At 35.9% G+C, this 21,912-nt stretch overlaps 3 protein-coding genes across 3 annotated transcripts; 1 reads left to right on the plus strand and 2 right to left on the minus strand.

The window, feature by feature from the left end:
* Positions 1-398: 398 nt before the first annotated feature.
* On the minus strand, positions 399-4,216 carry LOC145578670 (putative clathrin assembly protein At5g57200). Its single transcript, XM_081635964.1, has 15 exons — positions 4,127-4,216; positions 3,936-4,005; positions 3,479-3,576; positions 3,189-3,327; positions 2,969-3,096; positions 2,736-2,828; positions 2,372-2,422; positions 2,163-2,228; positions 1,982-2,047; positions 1,809-1,889; positions 1,630-1,707; positions 1,322-1,486; positions 1,162-1,237; positions 936-1,060; positions 399-824 (listed from the first exon to the last, which is right to left on the minus strand). Exons 1-15 carry the CDS (start codon positions 4,214-4,216, stop codon positions 399-401), a joined length of 1,752 nt encoding a protein of 583 aa, XP_081492090.1.
* A 2,796-nt stretch (positions 4,217-7,012) lies between these two features.
* On the plus strand, positions 7,013-12,645 carry LOC145578671 (uncharacterized). The gene is made up of 5 exons (XM_081635965.1): positions 7,013-7,241; positions 8,055-8,272; positions 9,281-9,526; positions 9,899-10,047; positions 11,924-12,645. The coding sequence occupies exons 1-5, from the start codon at positions 7,152-7,154 to the stop codon at positions 12,118-12,120; spliced, it is 900 nt and encodes a 299-aa protein (XP_081492091.1). The 5' UTR covers positions 7,013-7,151; the 3' UTR covers positions 12,121-12,645.
* A 4,825-nt stretch (positions 12,646-17,470) lies between these two features.
* LOC145579919 (large ribosomal subunit protein uL18-like) lies at positions 17,471-20,713 on the minus strand. Its single transcript, XM_081637221.1, has 9 exons — positions 20,633-20,713; positions 19,565-19,634; positions 19,366-19,457; positions 18,970-19,096; positions 18,796-18,875; positions 18,603-18,719; positions 18,133-18,267; positions 17,878-18,047; positions 17,471-17,764 (listed from the first exon to the last, which is right to left on the minus strand). The coding sequence occupies exons 1-9, from the start codon at positions 20,633-20,635 to the stop codon at positions 17,650-17,652; spliced, it is 909 nt and encodes a 302-aa protein (XP_081493347.1). The 5' UTR covers positions 20,636-20,713; the 3' UTR covers positions 17,471-17,649.
* Positions 20,714-21,912: the final 1,199 nt, after the last annotated feature.

Below are 21,912 nucleotides of genomic sequence, written 5' to 3' on the forward strand. Positions count from 1 at the left end.
AAAATTTATAAGTACATGGCAATAAGCAAACAAAAATAAGATTTAATCTCTGAAATTTTCTAGTCTGATCTAATATTGTTTGATTTTGACCAAAATATGTAATAAGCAATAAAAATGAGGTGAAGATAACAAGTTTCACAGCTTAAATTCCTACATAAAATTGTCTAAATTCGGTGCTTCAACTTGCATTGGAAAAGAGAATGACATTGTTGTGTTGGTTTTTGCTGCATTTGAAAAAGAATGGCAATGTTGTATATGATTTCGACGATGTTACGAAACAGAAAAATGTGATTATAAATTCTTACTCACAAAAAGAATGAAGGAATACATTATTGATTAGATAGTTAAAAAAAATTAAAGGAACCATAAAAATTGAAGAGAGAAAATCATGAACTCGTCTAAAGTAGACCGTGGTTCCCATGGATGGGTGTAGCATGTTGAGGGAAAGCGGAAAATGGATCCCCAAACGGGTTAGATGCACCCATAGCCATGGATTGCTGCTGAGGGTATTGAGTGGGAGAAGTGCTTTGGTAAGGCACCATCATCATACTCTGGGATGGCGGTAGTTGCTGGTGATGATGTTGCTGTTGCATCATTATTTGCTGCTGATGTTGCTGAGACATAGCCATCTGAACGTTGGTGGGTGGTGCAAAGTTACTTGACATGAAAAAGGGGTCCTGTTGTTGTTCGTATGGGTTGTGTACTTGGGTCGCACCTGCTCCCATCCCATATGGTCCGTATCCTGCATTCTGCATTTGTAGCTGTCTTCTTGCATTCTCGTCTTCATATAAGCTATTGAGTAATAAGCTGTCAAAGCCACCTGCCTGAACTCTCCCAAAAGTAAAACCAATAAATAACGAACACACGTCGCAGCAGAATGATATATCTAGGGTAATTTTACTATAATTTTACAGGTAGATGTTTAGAAGACAAACCAATTTGGTATCTGTAGGCGGAGTACTGTTGATGTTGCTGGGTGTAGTAACTAGAGCTAGCTCCCATCCTGATGTACCACTGAATTCTGTTAAGGCATTGCTTGCTGAAGATCGATTTTCACCTCCTGTGTTGCAACCAAAATCAGAAGATACACACAATATGTGCGAGTGGCAAATAAGCGAAAAGGCTAAGGCAGTAATCTAAGAGAACTATATTTGAAATTACCTGGTGGAATAATGGCAAGAGCTAAGGCATTAATTTCTTCCAATTCTGCAGCTTTTGGATTTATTTCCTGCAGACCCTGCAGAAAAGAGCCAGACAACGAGAAGTCAGAATTTCAGAAGTGTGAACAGTTTGCGAAAGCAAGATCATAATATGGACTTACAAGAAGATCATCATCTGTGGAAATCAAGGGAGGAGGTTCAGGTTGAGGCTCTGGCTCAAGCTCTGGCTCTTCCTGGGGCTCTTCTGTTTCCTCTTCCTCTTGTTGACTTTGTTCGATTTCAGGTTCTTCAACTTTGTGTGGGGATTCATCCTTTTCTTGATACTCCTGTTGAAGCATAGTTTTAAATTCAAAAAACATAATCAGAAATTTCATAGCATGACTTGAACTGAATTATCAAGTTGGAGTTGTATGTTAGCAATAGACTATGAAATGAGGTTATAAATTTATAGGGTGAAAATATTTCTCACTAGTCTCTTTGCAACAGAATCGCTGTGTGGTGCTTCTTTGACATATTCCTCCATAGTAGCCAAAAATGAGGGGGGTGGCTATTGATCAAGACAAATTTCAGGCCATCAGTTTGTTGAAACTTGAGAGCATGAAACTGAAAGAAAAAGAACACAGTCGCTTTCCAGTTGCAGAAAATTACCTGTCGTAATGTTGGGAACTGAAAGTTCCTGGCTAGATCCAATCTTTTGGAGAATTCGTAAAAATCAGCTAAAAATTCAGCCTGTAAAAGAGGGATATGGTAAAAAGATATATTGCAGGAAGAAGCTACAAGTGGATGGACTGAGCTTCATTCTTTAAATTGAAACAACATACCTGCTGACCAGCTCTTTTATATATGTTAAGTGCTTTTACAGCATCATGTTTAGTCATGTCGAAAAACTACACATACATGAAGAAAGTATTTGAAGATTAGCTGGTGAAGGGAAACTCTTGAAAGGAATGTTGGAATTATCAAGAAAAAATAGGTTACAAGTTCTTCGATAGAAATTCATACCATGTCCACTAAATTAATTATACCATCATTAATCGCGCAGTAAATTTTGAAGCTCTCTTTCAGCACCTACATCACAAAAAATGTAGGAAAATGTGAAATCAAGCTTAAAAGGAAAGTTTTACATCCTTTGTGTTTCTGTCAATCCAAATGCAGTTGTAATTGTATGCTGAATGTATTGAAATGCTTCAGAAACAAAGTAATATGCTTACCAAAGCTAGAGCATACTGTATGAGATAATTTGTGCAAGCTGTTCCTTCAGGCTGCCAAAGAGTTAGGGAGTCGTAACGTTTGTTAGAGAATAAATTCGAACTATTACTCAGAGATACATGTTTTAAACAGTTTGATAACGATAAGTACAACAGAGTTAATTACAACTGCAGGCCCTAGGAACAAACTATCCCCACTCCTACCCCTTCAGTTGAAGTTTCGGCCTTACAACCTGGGTTGTGGCTGGCCAGCAGCACAAAAAAATTGAACTAACTACGACGTTCAGTAATGAGACTCTGGAATACGAAGTATTATAACTGTGACAAAGTAGCAAAAATCAGAGCCTAAAACAGAGTTAATTCTTACCTGACAACCCATCAACCGGAACAGAAGCTGCTGGAGAGCAGGTAGTTGTTCCAACAGCTCCTCAGCAGTCAATAGCCGTGTTCTACTATGTACCTGATGCAAAACCAAGCTACATTTAATACCGCCATTGCTTAAAATTACCTCTATTTTCAGTATTTTGTCCTCCAATGCCAACAAAACACACATATAAAGAAGGGTTAAAGATAACTGAAATACTCAACAAGTCTTCTGACCTTACTTGCACCCGGTGAAGATCTTGTTAACCGTTCTGCCTCAATGTCATACTTCAAGACCCTAAAACACTCGAGCCTTTCCTCGAGGAAGAGTGCATATGTACGAACCCAAGCAGAACAATCCCATGCTGCATTGAGATTCACATAATCCTCGATGTTATCCTCCAAGTAAAATAATCGAAAAAGAGGAAGTAAATAAGGTGTAGGACAAAGAGGGTACCTAGAGGGCTTGAATCATCCTTAAAATTCGATATTTGAAGGATATGTCCTCTGTGTGAGTAAGCCAGTAGCTCCTCCCTAAATGTAGGATCTCCCTCTCTTAATGTCCTATGAATGACTATCAATACCTTAATAGCAACCTGTTGATTACAATTGTTTGTGTCAACATATCATAATCAACTCCTAATTAGTCTGTCAACAATTCGAAAACAATTGCAGGAATATGTAAAAAAATGAAGGGAAACTTGAAGAATCATGAAATCTTGAAGTTGAAATGAAGGGAAACTTTACAATCCAATTTTTGGTCTTGTTCAATCTCCTTGCTAATGCATGAATACAATAAGCAACGTCTGCTCGTGGCCGAACAACTGATGTTGCAGCAAAAACTTCTGATCAACAACAACAGAAACAAATTAATCAAAATGAATACACAAAACTCTGTAACGCAAAAATTATGAATTTTGCATTGTTTGACCAATGCACATATAATCAACCACCAACAAGAACAAGTTAATTATGTGGGAATTACAAAAAGAAATTTAATCCCTTTAATTTCCTATGTTTGACCAACTTTCATCATCTAATAATATAACATGCATGTAAACTTGTCAACACATGTTCAAGATTACATTTTTAGAACAATGTGATCACCCTATGTTAATATAACAAAAAACATGATCTAAACATTTTTTGGCTCAGGCAATGCCTCGAATCATTGCATGTAATAAAACTCGGGTGGACAAATCACTTCTAACATGTCGTTCCTTTGGAGGAGCCTCAACATGATTCGTCGCCTTCACCACAGCTATATCCAAATCCTAAACAGGACATAATATAACAAAAATTTTAAAAATCAAACAATTTCCCATTTATGATATATTATGATCATTACATGAAATCATTTACAAAATGTGTAGGAAAAAAATGAGAAATAATAACCTTGAATTCGCTGTTGACTTTTGCAAGGCCAACGGTGGTAGAATCCTTAAGCGCTCCATAGGCTTTTCGAAAGCTCTGAAATGTTCCCATAAAAATGCAATTTTTTTATGCAATAATTGTTTTAAGTAATATAATGTGTATACATTAATTAAAATGTAATGATTTATGAAATGTAAGATTTGTAGAAAAACCCAGAAAAATTATTTGATGATGATGATTTTGTAATGAAGATGGGTTGTATAACAATGTCAAACAAAATACAAGAAATAAACATATCTTTCTCTCTCTTCAATTCATGTACAAGTATTATTTTCTCTCTCTACATGTCCAATTTGTGCGCATCAAAAAGGATGGATGAAGGATGACTTGAAGTGGGGGTATTTTAGTAATTATATAATTGATGTAAGATAATTTGGGATTTGATTTTGCTTGTTTTTTGCCTTCGAGATTTGGATGAAATGACAAATTAGCCTCTTTTTTTTTAATATATTATTCACTTATTTATTTTTTGGAAGGGAATTTAGTTTTATGCTTTAAGTTGTTCATCTTTGGAGTTGGCAAAGATCATGGCATATTGGTATTAGGAATCTTTTTTTTTTTTTTTGCCCATCTTTGAGGCCGGACAAATAAAAAGATGTAAATAAATTTTATATAAAGGTTTCTTTATATAAAACCATAATTTAATTAATATTTTGTGATGAATTGATGATGAATTATTGATTAAAGAAGTCTAGATTGCTTTGCTTTGAACTTATGAGCAATTAAAATACAATGTAATCATTGTCGAGGATAGTTGAGGTTGGCTTTTTATTTTTTATTTTTTTACACAATTGAAAAAATGCTAAGTTCAATACTTCTATCTAGCTTTGTTAGAACTATAAGTTATAATGTGGAATGAGAATCAATTTGGACAGTTAACTCTCTATTATCATGATATTAAAATAATACGGAGTACATACATTACTATTGACATTTTTCATGATATTGCAATGTCTCGAAAGGGTCCAAATTCTATCAATTAAATTCATTTACTTTTACAAGCTTTTTCTCCACCCACTTTTAAGAATGCATCTAAGAAAATATGCTCTCAACTAACCTTTTTTCTTTTTCTCTCTTCTCTCTCCTCTCTTCTAGGGTTTTAGTTTTCTTGATCGTTTAGGCCGAAAATAGTCTAATTTTTTCGGAAATTAGACTATTTTCGGCCTTTTTTCTTTAATTCAATTTAGGGTTCGTTTGGCATTGCTGTGGTTTTCTGTTTTTTGGTTTTTTGATTTTTAAAAGTATATGATATATGTCCCACAATGAATCAAAAATTATATAAACTTATTAAAATCATGATAGTTTTGAAAACTGACAACAGAAAAGTGAAAACACCTTTTTCTTGTTTCCTGTTTTTGGTTTTTGGTTTTCAAAAAAACAGAAAACTGAAAATCAAAAATGATGCCAAACAAGCCCTTAGTTTTTTGTTTTGTTTTACGTTTTGTTTTGTTCTCTCCATTTGTGAGAGTATGTCCCAATTTTTTGGGTTTTTTCCAATTTTTCGGGATTTTAATTCTCATCTATGGATGGGAATTTTATTTTTAGGGTTCTTATAATAATTGGGAAGGTGATTTGGATTCTTATGGGTCTGTGATTTGTCATCAACTAGTCAATCAAAACATCAGCACGGATTGCGGAGGTCTCAACTTGGAAAGATGCAAAGACGTCGAAAATCATTGCTCGCGTCAGGCTTGAAGCGGTGGAGTATGAGCTGTGCCAAATATGCAAATTAGTTATGATTTTGATTGTAAAAGTTCTGATATTTTCTCTAAATCTGTGGTTTACAGATCTTTATTATTGTAGATGTTGTATGGCTTTTATTTAATGATATTATTACTTCCCATATAAAAAAAAAAAAAAAAAAAAAAAAAAAAAAAAAAAAAAAGTTGAATGAATGCATTTAACAATTTTAACAAAGAAATTTACCAAGTTCTATTATCAAAAGTACAATATGAAAATACATTAGGATAAAATGTGTATTGATTCATAAACAAATAACCAATATATTGACTATATATAAATGAAATTAAATCATACTCCTAAATAATAATTGAATAACGACATTGATAACAAACTTTTAAATCATTTTGCTTTAAAATTGTTAGACATATATTGTCATTTTGATTAAAAGTAGAGAGAGAGAGAGAGAGAGAGAGAGAGAGAGAGAGAGAGAGAGAGAGAGAGAGAGAGAGAGAGAGAGAGAGAGAGAGAGAGAAAACAGAAAAAAAAAAAAAAAAAAAAAAAGCCAGTATTATAAATTAAATTGATACAAAATGAAACAAATTTTAAGGTGAAGAGGATTTGGAAGGAGTTTGGAATGTTAAAAAATTAGAACAATGCTATAAATGACACGCAAGATATCCTGATCGCTTGATTATAGTGATCTAACAACCCAAACTAAATCTTAATTCTCGTTAAAAACCATGCTTCTCAATTAGTGGGAAATCAGATCAAATTGCCAAAAAAAATATCCAATTAATTATTTAGGGAAATCACTCCTTTTTTGCTGTTAATTTTTAAAATTATATATATATATTTTTTTTTTGAAACCTTATAATATATGTCATATGATTTTAAAAAAAAAAATTAAAAAAATAGAAAATCACAGCGATATCAAACGATTAGTCTTTGTGTGAAATTTAGACATACTTTCGTAACATGGGCCAGATTTTAGACTTAAATCGACCCAACCCGACCTTGTTTAAACCCGACCCAAATTCTGACGACTTTATTGTGAAATTTGCTTACGTGGCAACATTCCATTGGCACCCATGATAAACTCCACGTTTAATATTACACTCTATTTTCCGTTTAATTTTACTCTCTATTTTCCTTTTCCTAATTTCTTTGTACTTCCAAATCATCCCAAACAAAAAGAAAGAGAAAAAAAAATCAAAAAATTGGTTGCGAAGCAAAAACATTGAAGCAAAGTCAGTGATCGCCGGTACCATTATTACCGAGGAGAGAGAAAATCGGATAAACAACAATGGCGGAAAACTCCGATAATCAGCCCACTATTTCCAACAATTCTACACCTCCTCCTAAACCTTCTCAAGATGATCTTAAACTTCCTCAGGTTTTATTCTACTGCTGATTAATCTTTTTTTTTTATTTATTTTATTTATGATTAAGATCTGTTTTTAGGGTTTTCAATTTTAATTCCATTGTTAATTTGATTGGTTTAGGTATTTAATTTTGTCAATTTGTGAACTTTTTTGGCTTTAGGTTTAATGCCTATGTTTTTTTTTTTTTTTTTTTTTTAATTTGTTGGATGTAAATTGTTTATGTTCGGTTTATTTATGTTAATTCTGTAAAATTAAGGATTTCTTGTTAGCTACTCTGTAGATTATTTTGATGTGATGAGAGTGTGCAGCGTAGTGTTGTATATGGTACGGGATTCGATCATGGGTACGAAGCTCAAGACTTTAACCAATTAAGCTAGTTTACTTCCGCTCATATAAGCAAAAGGACTTTAACCAATTATTATTTAGGATTAATTTAAGGCTTTGTTGTAGGGTTTTGATGTATCTTATTTTGCTTGATGAATGGGGAACTTAGTTTTACAAGAGATCATTGACTCATTGTGCAATGTTGAGAACAAATGTACAATATAGAATTACTCCCTAAAAAAGGTTTGTCTTGCCTCATTTTCGAAGGACTTAAATCGTTCAATTAAAGTATTTTGAAGTTTGACGATAATAGGAGCCTATAAATGTGGGAACATTTTGGCCAGACGCGCTTTGTGTGAACGTCTATATCATGGTTATGACTTATGGAATTGTTATGAATTTTCTTTGTGAGCTGATTATTGTTTGAATTATATTATCATGATTCGGTGTTTCACTCTGTTGTCACGCTATCTCACTTTGTAGCTGACATGTTGTCTCAGGTGCCAAATTTCCCCTATTTTCTACCTCTACAACATGGTGGTGTCAATATGTTACCGATCATGTACCCCACACTACTTCCAGGTATTGCTAATGCGCAGAACCCAGGGCAGAATAATCGTGGACCAGGCATTTATGCTGTTCCGATGCTTCCATTTATGGGAACTGTCACTGGGATTCCCACTGATACTCTCATTCCTCTTACATACAGCACACCAACGTAAGTATTGATTTCGGAATGTTTCAACCTTGTTAGTGTTTGATTTACCGGTTAATATTTTTGTAACTTCTGCTACAACACTTTTTGATTTTGTTATTCATATATCCTTATTTATGATTGATTAATTTATAAGTTGAGTGTAAGTGGAATAGTCCCCTTGACAAGAGATGATCAGGGGAATTGGTAATCTTTCTAATGTTTTTGGCAGAATTTTCTGTGGCAAGAGATAATGGTAGCAAAGCAAACGTATTGTTTTCACAACTACGTTTAAACCTCTTCATCTTTCAGGTTTTTTTTTTTTGGTTGGGGGTGGGGATTAGAGATGACTATGTTTAAATCTCTTCATCTTTCTTAATGAGTACTTTCCAGAAATGAGGAGCTAAGATATGAAAAGCTACAATAGTAGCTGAGTCCAATTTTTCTACTTTTTGGGTAAACACCAGGGATGTCAAATTTGCTCTTCAGAGAGTACACGAAGGGGTGATTAAGCTGAATATTGGATCTTTGTTTAACCAAATTCCTACTTGACATCTCAGTTTCCTTCCCCTTAATTTTATTTGGAGCAAATGGCGTACAGTCTTAACAACTGAAGTGTTTATAAATCCTATAATATGAATGTATTAATTTAAACTTTTGGCTTTACCAGTTTGGCTAGACTAGATGTAGAATTTTGTCTCCTTAACATTTTAGTTATTTGGTTCTCGTACCCGGTGCTTTGTTATTCTTCAAGTAAGTGATTTTTGTTCGTTATTTTTTGTGGTCTAGAGTCTTTGGCATTTGTAGCTTGATTAGGGTTTGCTAGATTAATATTACAATGTGTATTATTTGTTTACAAAACTGAGAGTCTGATGATTAAAATATTAGACAATAATCATGTATGCACCTTTATATGAAAAAATGGGTTGTGGGAACCAAACAGACTTATAAAATGGGTGGAATGGTTCTGTTCTACAAGAAATGAGGGATGATGCAGCATAACCTAATAATTTTATTCCTCAATGGTAACAGGAGAGTAGCCTCTTCTGAGGCTGGAACTGCTAGTGGGGAGCAAAGCCAGGTGGGCCAGCAGCAGCCACAGCAACAGCAACCTCAGCTTGGACCTCAAAGACAAATTGTTGTACGGAGATTTCAGATCGCATTTCAGCTTGACTTGCTGCTTATATTAAAGTTGGCAGCTGTGATCTTTATATTTAACCAAGATGGGTCGAGACAAAGGCTTGCTCTGCTTGTGTTCTTTGCATTTATCGTCTACCTGTAAGTATAAATTAGTGCAATTATGGGTCTTTATCTAATGCATCTTCACTTAAGTCTTAAATAAAACTTTTAACCTCAAAATTCTGTGCTTTTGCGTTTCTTTAAACTTTACTTTTAGTCTTTTAGATTTATGCACTGAATTAGCTTTTTGGATCATCATTCACAAAAGACTGGAAAGCTCTGTGGTATGGAATTTTTGTGTGGAGTCCATTCCACAGGTGGCCGATCATCAGGGCGAAGCACTCGAACTAAAAATGTCTTGAAGGCATTTGTGTGTGTTTGTCCAAACGCACGTTTCCTATTTAGGATACCTCTCGTTGCACTTTTCTCTTTAAAAGTCTACAATTACTCAGTCTTTGTATTGGGATGCAGATACCAGACTGGAGCTTTAACTCCACTTATGCGATGGATTTCACAAGCAATGCACAGGGCAGCCGCTCCACCCCGGCCACCAAGGCCTGCTGCCAGGGTTGACCCAGTAGTAAGACAAGGGGATGATAATGTTGCTGCAGCTGCTGCTGGTAATCTATATACTTTTGATTGAAATCTTGCACATTATATGCATTTTGGGTAATAATTGCTGAAGAAAAAAGTCACCCTGGATTATTATCTGTTTCATGAGTATGTGGAACATACATTACTTAATTACCATGACCATCTTAAGGTTGTTATCAAGTCTAGATGTGATGCTTTTTTGTCTGCTTGAGCATTGAATCACTGATAGCATAAAAATTGAGAGTTTTCCTGATGAGCTGATTTTGCAACATACATTACTTAATTATCATCTGTCATCCATAAAACATACAACATTTTCTTTTCTCCATGGTCTTTTATCTTCCCCTCCTCCTTTCCTAATTTGGAGGGGGTTTACATCTTTACATGAGTACATGGGATTCAATGGAGCATTTGCAGTTCTCAAGGTGTATTAAGTGATGGTATCAGGAGATATTGGATCAGATAGTATTCATACTGTAGCTTGGGATTAAAATGCATAAGAATATTGAGGTTATTGTGTTTGAATAATTTGCAAGATTACAAATTGCTTCATACTTAATACTTCCTCCCTTTTTTTTAGACACGTCATTTGCAAAAACATGGATTCCTAGGCATTTTTTGGAGATGAGAATAGAGAGAAAATAAAGGACCCATGTGATATGAAAGAGAGAGAAAGAATTTATTAACTAAAAAGGAAAGTGATGCATTCAATTTGTAACTTTCTTATATAGAAAGTGATGCATCTAATTAAGCGGAGGAAGTAGTAGAGGTTAAAGATGATGAGCAAATATGTAGAATATAAATGAAGGTGCTACAAACGCTGTTTTGTAGATTGCGATCACTAGTGTCAGATGAGTAAGATGATGATTAGTAGATCACTAGTGTCAGATGAGTAAGAAGATGATTAGTAGAGTAAGTAATTTGTTTCATGGGGACTGAGGACTGGGGAAAGATATCATATTATGTTATAGTTTTGGGATTGTGTTAAACATTTCAGTTCATGAAATTTGCTGGAGAAAAAATTGGACTGTTTCACATTAATTGGTTTAAGTTAGTGCTCTGTATCACATTACTTATAAGGAATTTTAGAATTTAATTCTATTAATTTGAAATTTTATTTCTTTAAGGTTTATATTAGTCGAGTAACCATAAATTAAGGTGTCATTGTATTCTTTAAGAGTAGGGATGATAATATGAGTTGAGCCTTTGTGCGCAAACCTAATTGTGAAATTCTTATTAAGACTCTGAAGTCTGAACAGGTTTTTAACTTGGGATTTAGTATCTTTGGCTCTTTGCCATTGAATTATTGCCCTTAGAAGTTGTTGCATTCAATTTGTCCATTGGGTCATCAAGTTCCATATCATATAGCCCAATAAGAACGAAGTATTCGGTAAGAAGCTTTCCTTTGACTCGTGATTGATTGCTGATGAAGGCCACTGATAGGCATGGATTATTGTGAGTGTGTGTAAATAGTATTTGAAGAAATTGATTAGTGGATGCACCAAAACCAGACATACTCTCCAATTACCCATGAGGCCTGCATATTTGCGGCAAAATCATTTATGGGAGGTTAATTTCATATGATAGAAGTATTATCTAGGAGGTGAATTTTCATTTTAGAACAAGGTCTATCTTATATTGAGAATAGTATTTGGTGAGTTAAACTCAAAGATAACTTTTCTATTTGAAGTCAGTCACGCTTAGATAAGGTAATTAATGAACATGAATCAACACTCGGTAAGAATTTTTAATGTGAATTAATCTGCCTTATGTTGGAGTTTTGTGTGAATATTTTTACTAACAATCATATTGTACTTCCTCAACTGGTTAATTGTTCTGATTTTCTATTATGACTTTTGATGTTCTACTGATGTTTGCATTGCATTAACTTCCCTGCAACAGATGCACAACCTGGTGCAGAAAATGACAATCCACCAGCAGATGGTGCAGAACGTATTGCTGAAAATGAAGCTGCTCCGGAGGCTGGAGTTGAAGGAGGCAACCATTGGTGGGGTATAGTTAAAGAGATTCAGATGATAGTTTTCGGCTTCATTACCTCTCTCCTCCCTGGATTTCACAACATGGAACATCATGCTTAAAAGGCTTATGGACTAACCAAATCACTCCACCCATGCCAAGTACATTAAAATTAATTTCAACATACGCATCGTACAATAGATGGATAGTATGAGAAGAATTACGATGTCTAGGTTCAAAGTGAAGATTAGTTTTATACCTGTTAAACAATTTGCATATCAATGTCTTTTTATCTTACTGTGAGGGTAGAAGGTGTTCATGTGTGTTACTGTGAGGGTAGAAGGTGTTCATGTTGTAGAGCAACGAGTATATCTTAGTAAATTATATTTCTTTTTCTTCACTTTCGAAGTGTTTAGTTTACCATGAGGAACATCAATGGTGAGGTGGTAACTGCATTTAAAGGTAATGGACAACATTGTAGATTCTTGGAGAAATTCCTGCTGTCATGTTTACTAAAAAGTACTGTAATTTGCTAGAGAGAGATGTAATGTACTCCCTTTGCTTTGCTTTAAAAGAGACATCAAACTGTAAGCAAATAGGGTAAACATTGTTTTAAAAAAATATAGGTGGCACATTGCATTTATATATATGCTGGCTTGTAAAAAACGGAATAACCCTTGACTGAATAACCCCTTATAGGCCGGCTTTATTCGGCTTATTGTATAATCCTTAAAGAAAACAAAGGTTTTCTTACAATATTACTCTCTCCGTTTCTTAATTAGATTTTTTTTTTCTCTTTATTATATGAAGAATAAATACTAAAAGTAGGAATTTAATTAAGAGACGGATGGAGTAACAAATAAACCATATATTATTAAGTTTACCCTATGATATAATAAGAGTAAACCCTATAGCATTATTCACAGATTAATCGGGTAACCTATGGTAGTTGGCCACACACATTGTGACCAGGGATAGAGGGCACACTAACAAATTTCACCACAATTTAACAATCAGGCAACAATTCAAGATATTGCTAATCAAATAATTAAACACACTAATCTGTTTACAAAATCCAAATATCCCGAGTCCCGATTGTTATAACATGATTATATTTAGATAACAGTAATGTGGTTTACCACTGAACTAAAGATGGGCACGGGCCGTGCCGGCACGCGGGCGGCACGGGCCCGGCACGACTCCGGCACGGCCCGGCACGGGCACGGTGGCCGGCACGGCACGGCACGGCGGCACGCCGGCGTGCCGTGGGCCGTGCCGTGAACAAATTTTTTGGGACCGGCACGGGCACGGCCCGTGGCACGGCGGGCGGCACGGTGGCCGGCACGTGGGCCGGCACGCCGGCACGACCCGCCGGCACGGCACGTGGCACGGCCCGGCACGGCCAGGCACGGCCCGGCACGGCCAGGCACGGCACGGCACGGCACGGCCCGTGCCGTTGGAATATGGCCGTTTATGGCCGTTTTCCAACAGCTATAAACGGCCATATTTTCCACCCCATTTCCCACCCAAATCCCCTATAAATACCTCATATTTTCCTCCAAAATTTTCACAATTCATCAACTCATCTCTTCTCTCTTATTCTCTAATTTTCTTACTCCCAAATTCTCAATTCTCAAATTCCTAAAAAACATACAATCTTCCTCTCTTTTGTGAAAAGAAAAAAAAAATTCCTACTCTCTTATAAATTTTACATTTTTACTATTATTACTTGTACTAGTCTACTACCAAAAAAAAAAAAAAAAAAAAAATTGTTATATTTACATTCGGGAAATTAAAAATTCGGGAAATTATAAATTTGGGAAAGCATTGAAGCGTCATTGTAAGATCTAACTCAACTTTATTTTAATTTGTTATTGTTATTGTTATTGTTATTGTTACTATTATTAATTTATTATCATTATTACTATTATTATTATTATTATTATTATTATTATTATTATTATTATTATTATTATTATTATTATTATTATTATTGGAACTACTTAATTATATAAAAACTACTTTCTATTTTAATTGTGGGTTATTTGGATTGTTGAAATCTGTCTAAGGCGGGATTTGGGCTCTGGACAACGTCGCTCCTAACCTCTCCTACCTGGGATCTCATTGATCCAAGTAATCTACTATTATTATAATTATTTTTGAAAATTTAATTTATATAAAAACTACTTACTAATTAATTCTCATTGATCTCATTGTTGTTAATTGTTACTTTGTTATTGTTAGTTGTGTTATTATTATTAATTAATCATGGCATCAAACCCGAACGTTTCCTCCTCCTCTAGAAAAGCCAAGTCAACACGTAGGGAATCACCAAACCCAAACACTTCAATGTCTATGCCCCCCCCTAACATGCCCTTTCCCTCTCCTAACATGCCCTTTCCAAACACTTCCACCCCTTTCTTTCATCCCCAAAACACGGGAGGGCAAGAACAAATGGATGATATGGCTCCTTGGACCCAATTTCAACAAACCCAATTTCAACAATATGAATTTCCTTTTCCTCCTCCTCCTCCTTCCCAAGGTAGCCAAACACAAGCTTGCGGGTCGAGTGAACCATCCACCCATAATCCTAACATATTAGAGTGGTGTACCGAAGAGGATTTTGCTCAAACCAAAAGAAAGAGTGGATGTTGGGTACATTATCAATTAAGTAAAGATGGAAAAAAATGCAAGTGTCGGACTTGTGGTAAAATTTTCTCGGCCGATACCAAGGGAGGGACGGGACACCTTACTAGGCATACAAAAAAATGTGGTGGACCATCTAGTGATCCAACCCAACCTAAAATTTCTCAATTCCATCCACAAGGTTTCATTTACAATTACGAGAGAGATAGGGATGAACTTGGGAGAATGCTTGTACATGCAGAACAACCTTTTCTTTTCGCCGAAAATGATGCCTTCAACAACTATATTAACCGAGCACTACAACCAAAACACAAAAAAATGTCCCGAAAAACCGTTCGATCTGCTGCCATGAAGACTTATCTAGAGTACAAATTGAAATTAGTAAATGAATTAGCTAATCTTCCTTGTAGAGTTTCTTTAACCGCCGATGCATGGGATGGTGGGTACGGACTTCACTATTTATGTGTTACTTGTCATTGGTTAGATAATGAGTGGATGTTACAAAAACGCATCATTCATTTCAAAATGCTTGAATACCCTCATACCGGTCTTAACATTTCACATCATTTAATGGAAGCTATTGATGCATATAGTCTTAGGGATAAAATCATGTCTATGACTTTCGATAACGCAACTTCTATGACATATAGTGCGAATTTGGTTAAACCCCAATTAACCGATTTAGTATTAGATGGAGAAGCACTTCATGTTAGATGCATTTGTCATGTTCTTAACTTGTGTGTGAAGGATGGAACACAAGCAATTGGTCCATTTTATCACAAAATACGGAGTGCTATTTGCACTATTAATAGCTCTAACATGAGATATCAAGAATGGAAAGGTTTTTGCAGGCAACAACGGATTAAAACCATAAAAATAGCACCGGATTGTCCAACTAGGTGGAACTCCACCTATGAAATGTTGAGTCGGGCAATCGAGTACAAGGTTCATTTAACACTTTTTTATAATATGAAATATCCACAAAATGCTTTACTTGAAGATGATTGGGCTAATTGTGAAAAATATATGCAGTTTTTACAATTACTATATGGTATGACACATTGTTTTTCTTCTGTATATAATCCTTGTGCTCATTCTTTTCTTAGCAATGCATGTTTACTTGCACAACTTTTTGCGGAACACCGATCAGAACATGTTTATCGTGGATATCTTCCATCCATGGAGGATAAATGGCGTAAATATTACACCGATATTCCTAAGATTTATATTTTTGCTTCCATTTTAGATCCTAGACAAAAATATGATGGCACCTTTTTATTAATTGATATTTATTATAGTAACATGAATTTTGAAGATGATGTTGAAACTTTTAAGAATAAGGTGACGGATGAGTTTTTTAATTTATATAATGTTTATGAAAGTAAATATGGAACCGTGTCTCGATTTGCCCCTTCTCAAACATCCAAAAATGTAAGTAAACGGGCCAAAGGTTTATTTGCACAAGCTGCTAACTTGATGTCTAAGTATTCAGGTACAGAATCATCATCATCTAGGAGAACTCAAAGCGATGTTTCGGAGTTGCAAATGTACTTAAGTTACGACTTCATGAAAGGCATGGACGATGAAGAGAAGTTTGGCCTCGACATCCTCGATTGGTGGAAATCACAAGCCGTGAAACATCCAATTTTGTCGGCAATGGCTCGTGATATTTTTGCTATCCAAGTCTCCTCCGTTGCTTCCGAAAGAGCTTTTAGTGCGTCGGGAAGAGTTCTAGACGATAGAAGAACAAGACTAAAACCCGAAACACTTGAAATGTGTGTTTGCTTCAAGGATTGGTTGGATGCCGAAACTCGTTCTCAAGATCGTACTTATGCACAAAACGACGACGATGAAGGAACGTCGACTTCTTTTAGTTCTCAATCCACTCAATTGGCGGATGAACTTGAACCTCTAGGAGACGAAGACGAAGATGAAGACGAAGGCGAAGACGAAGGCGAAGACGAAGACGACCAATAATAATTACATGATTACATATTTACATTATACACTATTGTATTCTTTTTGTATTATCGAACTTCGTATTCCGTATAATAAATGAAGTTATTCAATATTCATACACTGTTGTACGATTTTTAATTATCATTACTTATTTTGTAATTTTGTATTATTGAATTATCGTACATTCGTACGGTCGTACCGGCTACCGTCATATAATAAAATAAGTTATTCTTCAATTTTTTGTGTTTTCGGATTATCGCACTAGTATTTTTTTTTTTTATTATATGCATTTTTGTTTTTAATTCGTTTTTTTTTAACATTTATTTTTTTTTTTTAAAAAAAAAAAATAAAAAATAAATTAAGGTCGGCACGGTTTGGCCCGCGGCCCGGCACGGCACGGCCCGCTAGGCACGTGGGCCGTGCCGTGCCGTGGGCTGGGGTGTGCCAATTTCAGGCACGGCACGGCACGGCCCGCCGCGGAGCCGGCACGGCACGGCACGGCACGGCCGCCACCCCGGCACGGCCAGGCACGGCCCGCGGCGGCACGGGCACGGCCCGTGCCCATGTTTACACTGAACTTATGCATATACTTTGTCACATGCAAAATTAGCCAAACTTGTGAAATCATTCATGATAGAGACCAACTAAACAGCACGTAATCTTTTATCATTTATCGTTGTATCCTTTAAAGCATACAATGTCATTTTATTCTGTAATCTAAATTTCTCTGGCCGAGTTACAATTTATCAAAAACACAAATTAACAAAGAAGCAAACAATTCAACATAAACAAGTGAACACATTAAGAAGCAAAAACGCATCACATACACCAGAGCTATAATTTGATCAAACGTCAAGAAAATCTCAGTGAAAAGAAGGGCAAATAACTGAAGTTCCATTCTGTCATTTACTTAAACTTATCATAAGATCTAACAAGTACATGATCCTGCAAAAATGCCAATGAGTGAACCCAACAAAACTTAATGTTTCTAAGTTGAACTGCATGAAACAAAAACACATTGCCTAATAAGCCTGCTGATGGGATTTTCATTCTTCATCTGACTCTTCATCATCGTCAGCACCAGCAGCAGCATTTAGGGCATTCAATCTCTTGATTAAGCTAGCCTTCCTCTCGTCATATGTCAGCTTCTTCAAGTTGTACCTGAAGCAAAAAAATTATTCAAGTTAATAATAATACACATGTAGTGAAGTCCGCATGCCAAGGGAAAGAAATATAAAAATAACTAAATAAATGATCCCTCCAGCAACGCTCACCTCTTGTGCTCCTTTGGTGGCTGTTTGCCAGACTTCTTGGCACTAGGATCAGCGCGGATGGCAGCATGAACCTTCTTGTACAGAGCCTCTAAATTATCAGCCTCAATCCCTCTCTTGATGTATTCACTGAAATGAGACTGGTATTTCTCAGGCTCATCCTCCATGAGAATCTATAACATTAAACATCCGAGTTAGTGCCACGGAAGAGTCGGAAACCTGCACAATAATAATAGAACACTGAATCTCAATCCTTACCTTCATGTAAGTAGCAACGTGTCCACCATAGATGTACTTGCGGTGGACGTCAGCATCAAGTTGTTTGCCGTCTTTTGCAAAACCAGCAAACCTCTTGTCACTGTGTGGAATGTCCAAACCACCATCTAGTGCTCCCTGTAAAATAAAGGGCATTGGTCAAACAAGATTTATCGATGTTCTTCAAACACTATGCACTGATACTCGTCAAAATCAATTTATTTGAGAAATTCAATTGGTCTACCGTACAAGTAAATAGCATTAAACCTAAACAAATTTGAACAAAAGACATCAACGCACCATCACTAAAATTTCACTGAATAGCAAATAAAGTTACTCACATGATCAAATGGACAAAACACCCTAGGTTAAGACTAAACAGGATTAGAGGCATCAGAAAAGATTTACAATACAACAATGGGTATTCCAGACACCTTCCAACCACTCACATAAGAAGAGAATAAAAACTATACCTTAAGAGCACCAAAAACTCTATTTCCGGTAGTTGTCCTAATAAGACCAACATCAAGAAGAGCACGGAAAGGCCTCCTAGTTTCAGCAGGTTCAACAGAATAGTCCTCACCAGTTGCCTGACAAACAAACTCATCAGAGACTAGAAGGGTTATGCATATTCAGACTAATCAGAAGATCAGATCCTTTATCTACCTCAACATTGCCTTCATATTCCTGGTCCATCTCAAGCATCTTCAAGACTCTTCTTGCAAGAAGAAGTCCAGTACAGTATGCTGAAAAGCCAATTAAAAATGACATAAATATTTGCTAACAGCACAAGGCATTTAAACAAGTATGATGGATCACAAGGCGCAAAAGGATATTTACCAGCAGCGTAGTTAGTAAGACCAACTTCAAGCCCATAGCGGGGAAGCTCATGAGCATAGGCTGAAGCAAGAACAATATCACCAGCAATGCTTGCAGATATAATTTGTGCAGTTACATCTTTGTTAGTCTGCATTACATGTTAAGGCAGAACTACAAAAATGGATATCATGATATAGTTTATATATGTAATCATTTCAAATTAAGTTCTCGGGTAAATTTAGAAAAATGTATGATTGCTGAAACATACAGCAGATCATGTATATATAAAGACATAAAGTTGTAAAGAGCATTAGTTTTTCCAAGCAAGTGACAGATGAAATCAAATTAACTAACAAATGTGATAAACTGATAATTCAGTGTAGATTTAATCTAATATAGTAGCGTAGCGAAGGATACAAATCGCACAGCAAAACGGTACTTAGGAGTGTTGTACTTGTTCTTGTCTTGGTTAATCAATCGATTCCTGGCACGGTAATCGGTCTTTCCCTCTATTGATACATAAAAGGAGAAAAAATAAGGTTAAGAAAAACAATCAATAAGACTGCTGAATGGTTCCAACAAGTATATGCAAAACTAAAACCCATAGATGACTGACCTCTTCTTCTCTTGAACTTTACTTGGTAACGCTTGAAGTAAGCCCTTGTTTTTTGAGCCTTCACAAAGGCCTGCAACACATGGAAACTATATCATCAGCAAAGCTGTACCATAAATCATATAACTATCTACCAATCAACTTAATAACAAGAAAAACAGGGGGGCAACACGTGCAATTCAAGATAAAGCTTACTACAATCATTCCTCTCATATGCACACAAATCATTGTACTTTGTAACAACAGCATTGGTATTCTAAGTAACAAAGTAATATTCCAGATTTACGAAATGCATAAAGCAGTGCAATGGTGCTACACTTACATACGGATCAAGCAATCGAACCATCACCAAATGACAAATGATTTTTACAAAAATTTCAGTTGTGTTCTCTAATACATGCAACTATGAACACCCATATTGAATTTAACAATCTACAATTTCATACTACATTCTATACACCCACAAAATCTAAACTACCATAATAGTGATATTTCAGTAAATGTTCATTGTTCAGGCTTAATACATTGCTAAACCATAAAATGGCACCACTTTCATGATTTGCATTTCACTCAACACTCTCGATTATCAATAATACCCAGTTAAAGATTAACACATCTAGGATGAAAGCTCAGCACAATTACAATTACAATTAACCCTTTTCTCAATTACAAAACTTTCATATCAGCCAATACATCCCCGACATAAATAAAATAACTTACAAATTAAAAACTTAAGTCCAATCTCATACAATCTCAATAACAATAATTTGCAATTAAACACTAAATAACCTAAAACACAATACATTTCCGCAGTAAATCAAACTACTTCAAAAAAGATTCAATTTTTCTAAGGCAAACAACCAATCTGAGACCAATCAATCCATTTCAACTATTAATCAAAAACCAAAAAAAAAGGGGAAGAAATGAAAACGAAAGCAAATCAATCATTTCAATGAAAATCAAATCAAAGTTCATCAGATGCACAATAAAGTTGAAACCATAACAACCAGAACCACGAGAACAGATGAAGATCGACAGTAACAGAGAGGAGAGAGAGAGAGTGAAGCTCACCATTGTTGCGACAGCAGCTGAGGAAAGAGAAAGGAGGAGAGAGAAGCGCGAAAGAGCAGCAGAGTGTAGACTGCGAGTTTATGAAGAATGAGGACGATAAAAACCCTAGGGTTTCATGGACATCGTTAGATCAACGGCCTAGATTTGTTCTAGGGTTTTAAGGGCTTTTATTACTTCCTTCCACTTTTGGGTTCGGATTTTGTACCTAAATAAACTCTTGGTTATTATGCTTAGCTTCGGTACTAGCTTATTTTACATAATACAGAGTAGTAGCATGTTTAGTTCACTTTATTTGCACTTATTTCAGCAAAAATAGCACCCAATCGGACCCCAAAATCAAGTAATACTTTTGATCCTGAAGACTACAATATTTGCTAGCAACTTATTAACGTTAAGGCCTAATGGAGAATGATCTCACAAATACTTAAGATGGCAATGGGCTAGGCTAGCCAATAAAAATGGCACTGGGTACGCCCAATACGAAAAAAGCACGGCACAGCACCGCACGATACTATGTGTGTAGGCCGTGGGTAGAGCTTGAGACCGCCTTTATTTGAGAGAAGCACGATAATGCACGGCAAGCCTTTTGAAAGCACGACAAAGCACACTAAAATCAACGTAATTTTGCTTAGGCACGCAAGCCCAACACGATGCCACGTGGTCTTAGGCTTTGCACATGCCAACCTTTTAAAAATTCCGACCCGAAACGACACGGCACGAACTCGTGGGCCGAGCCATGAGTTGGGCCTAACTAATCCCAAAGCACATGGGCCTGGCACGAGGCATGACCCAACGCAGCCTAGAGCCATCTTTACTAGCCAACCACCAACCCGAACGGCCGAACTAGTCCGAAAAAGCCTATACAGGCCCATTGTTGGGCGACCAAATGTTATTCGTGTTGGGCCATGGGCCTAGAAATTGGGAACGTAGGCAGAGCACAACCCATGGCCCATAGAAGCACAAAAAGGCCCTTGGAAATCCACTAGGCCCAACTCGTAGGCCCATAGGACTGCCCACCATCATTATACAACAAAATATTCTAATACAAATATTAAAAACATTAAACTAACTGTATTAATTAAGCAAACGAAAAAATAACAAAGCAAAAAACAAATAGGTTTTTACAGGGTGGATAGCCCCAATTGTGTGTTTTTTCTCTTATTTTAGATTTATAATAACTCTTCCTCTTCTAGGAGGAACATTTCTCCCTCAAAAGACAGGGTTTTTCTTCTTCTTTAGGAGGAATTGGCTCATTCGAAAGATTGAGTTTTTCTTCTCTC

The sequence above is a fragment of the Chenopodium album genome, chromosome 14 (genome assembly GCF_948465745.1).
Source record: "Chenopodium album chromosome 14, dcCheAlbu1.1, whole genome shotgun sequence".
In the NCBI taxonomy this organism is placed as follows: domain Eukaryota; kingdom Viridiplantae; phylum Streptophyta; class Magnoliopsida; order Caryophyllales; family Amaranthaceae; genus Chenopodium; species Chenopodium album.

Excerpts from the sequence above, each read along its gene's own strand:
- LOC145578670 (XM_081635964.1), bottom strand. The coding sequence starts at position 4,216 with ATGGGAACATTTCAGAGCTTTCGAAAAGCCTATGGAGCGCTTAAGGAT. Across the intron at positions 4,006-4,126 it reads AAGTCAACAGCGAATTCAAG|GATTTGGATATAGCTGTGGT; the intron begins GTTATTATTTCT and ends TGTCCTGTTTAG. Across the intron at positions 1,238-1,321 it reads CCACAGATGATGATCTTCTT|GGTCTGCAGGAAATAAATCC; the intron begins GTAAGTCCATAT and ends TCTTTTCTGCAG.
- LOC145578671 (XM_081635965.1), top strand. The coding sequence starts at position 7,152 with ATGGCGGAAAACTCCGATAATCAGCCCACTATTTCCAACAATTCTACA. Across the intron at positions 9,527-9,898 it reads TTTGCATTTATCGTCTACCT|ATACCAGACTGGAGCTTTAA; the intron begins GTAAGTATAAAT and ends ATTGGGATGCAG. Across the intron at positions 10,048-11,923 it reads TGTTGCTGCAGCTGCTGCTG|ATGCACAACCTGGTGCAGAA; the intron begins GTAATCTATATA and ends TCCCTGCAACAG.
- LOC145579919 (XM_081637221.1), bottom strand. Across the intron at positions 19,458-19,564 it reads AAAGTTCAAGAGAAGAAGAG|AGGGAAAGACCGATTACCGT; the intron begins GTCAGTCATCTA and ends ATGTATCAATAG. Across the intron at positions 18,720-18,795 it reads AATATGAAGGCAATGTTGAG|GCAACTGGTGAGGACTATTC; the intron begins GTAGATAAAGGA and ends TTTGTTTGTCAG.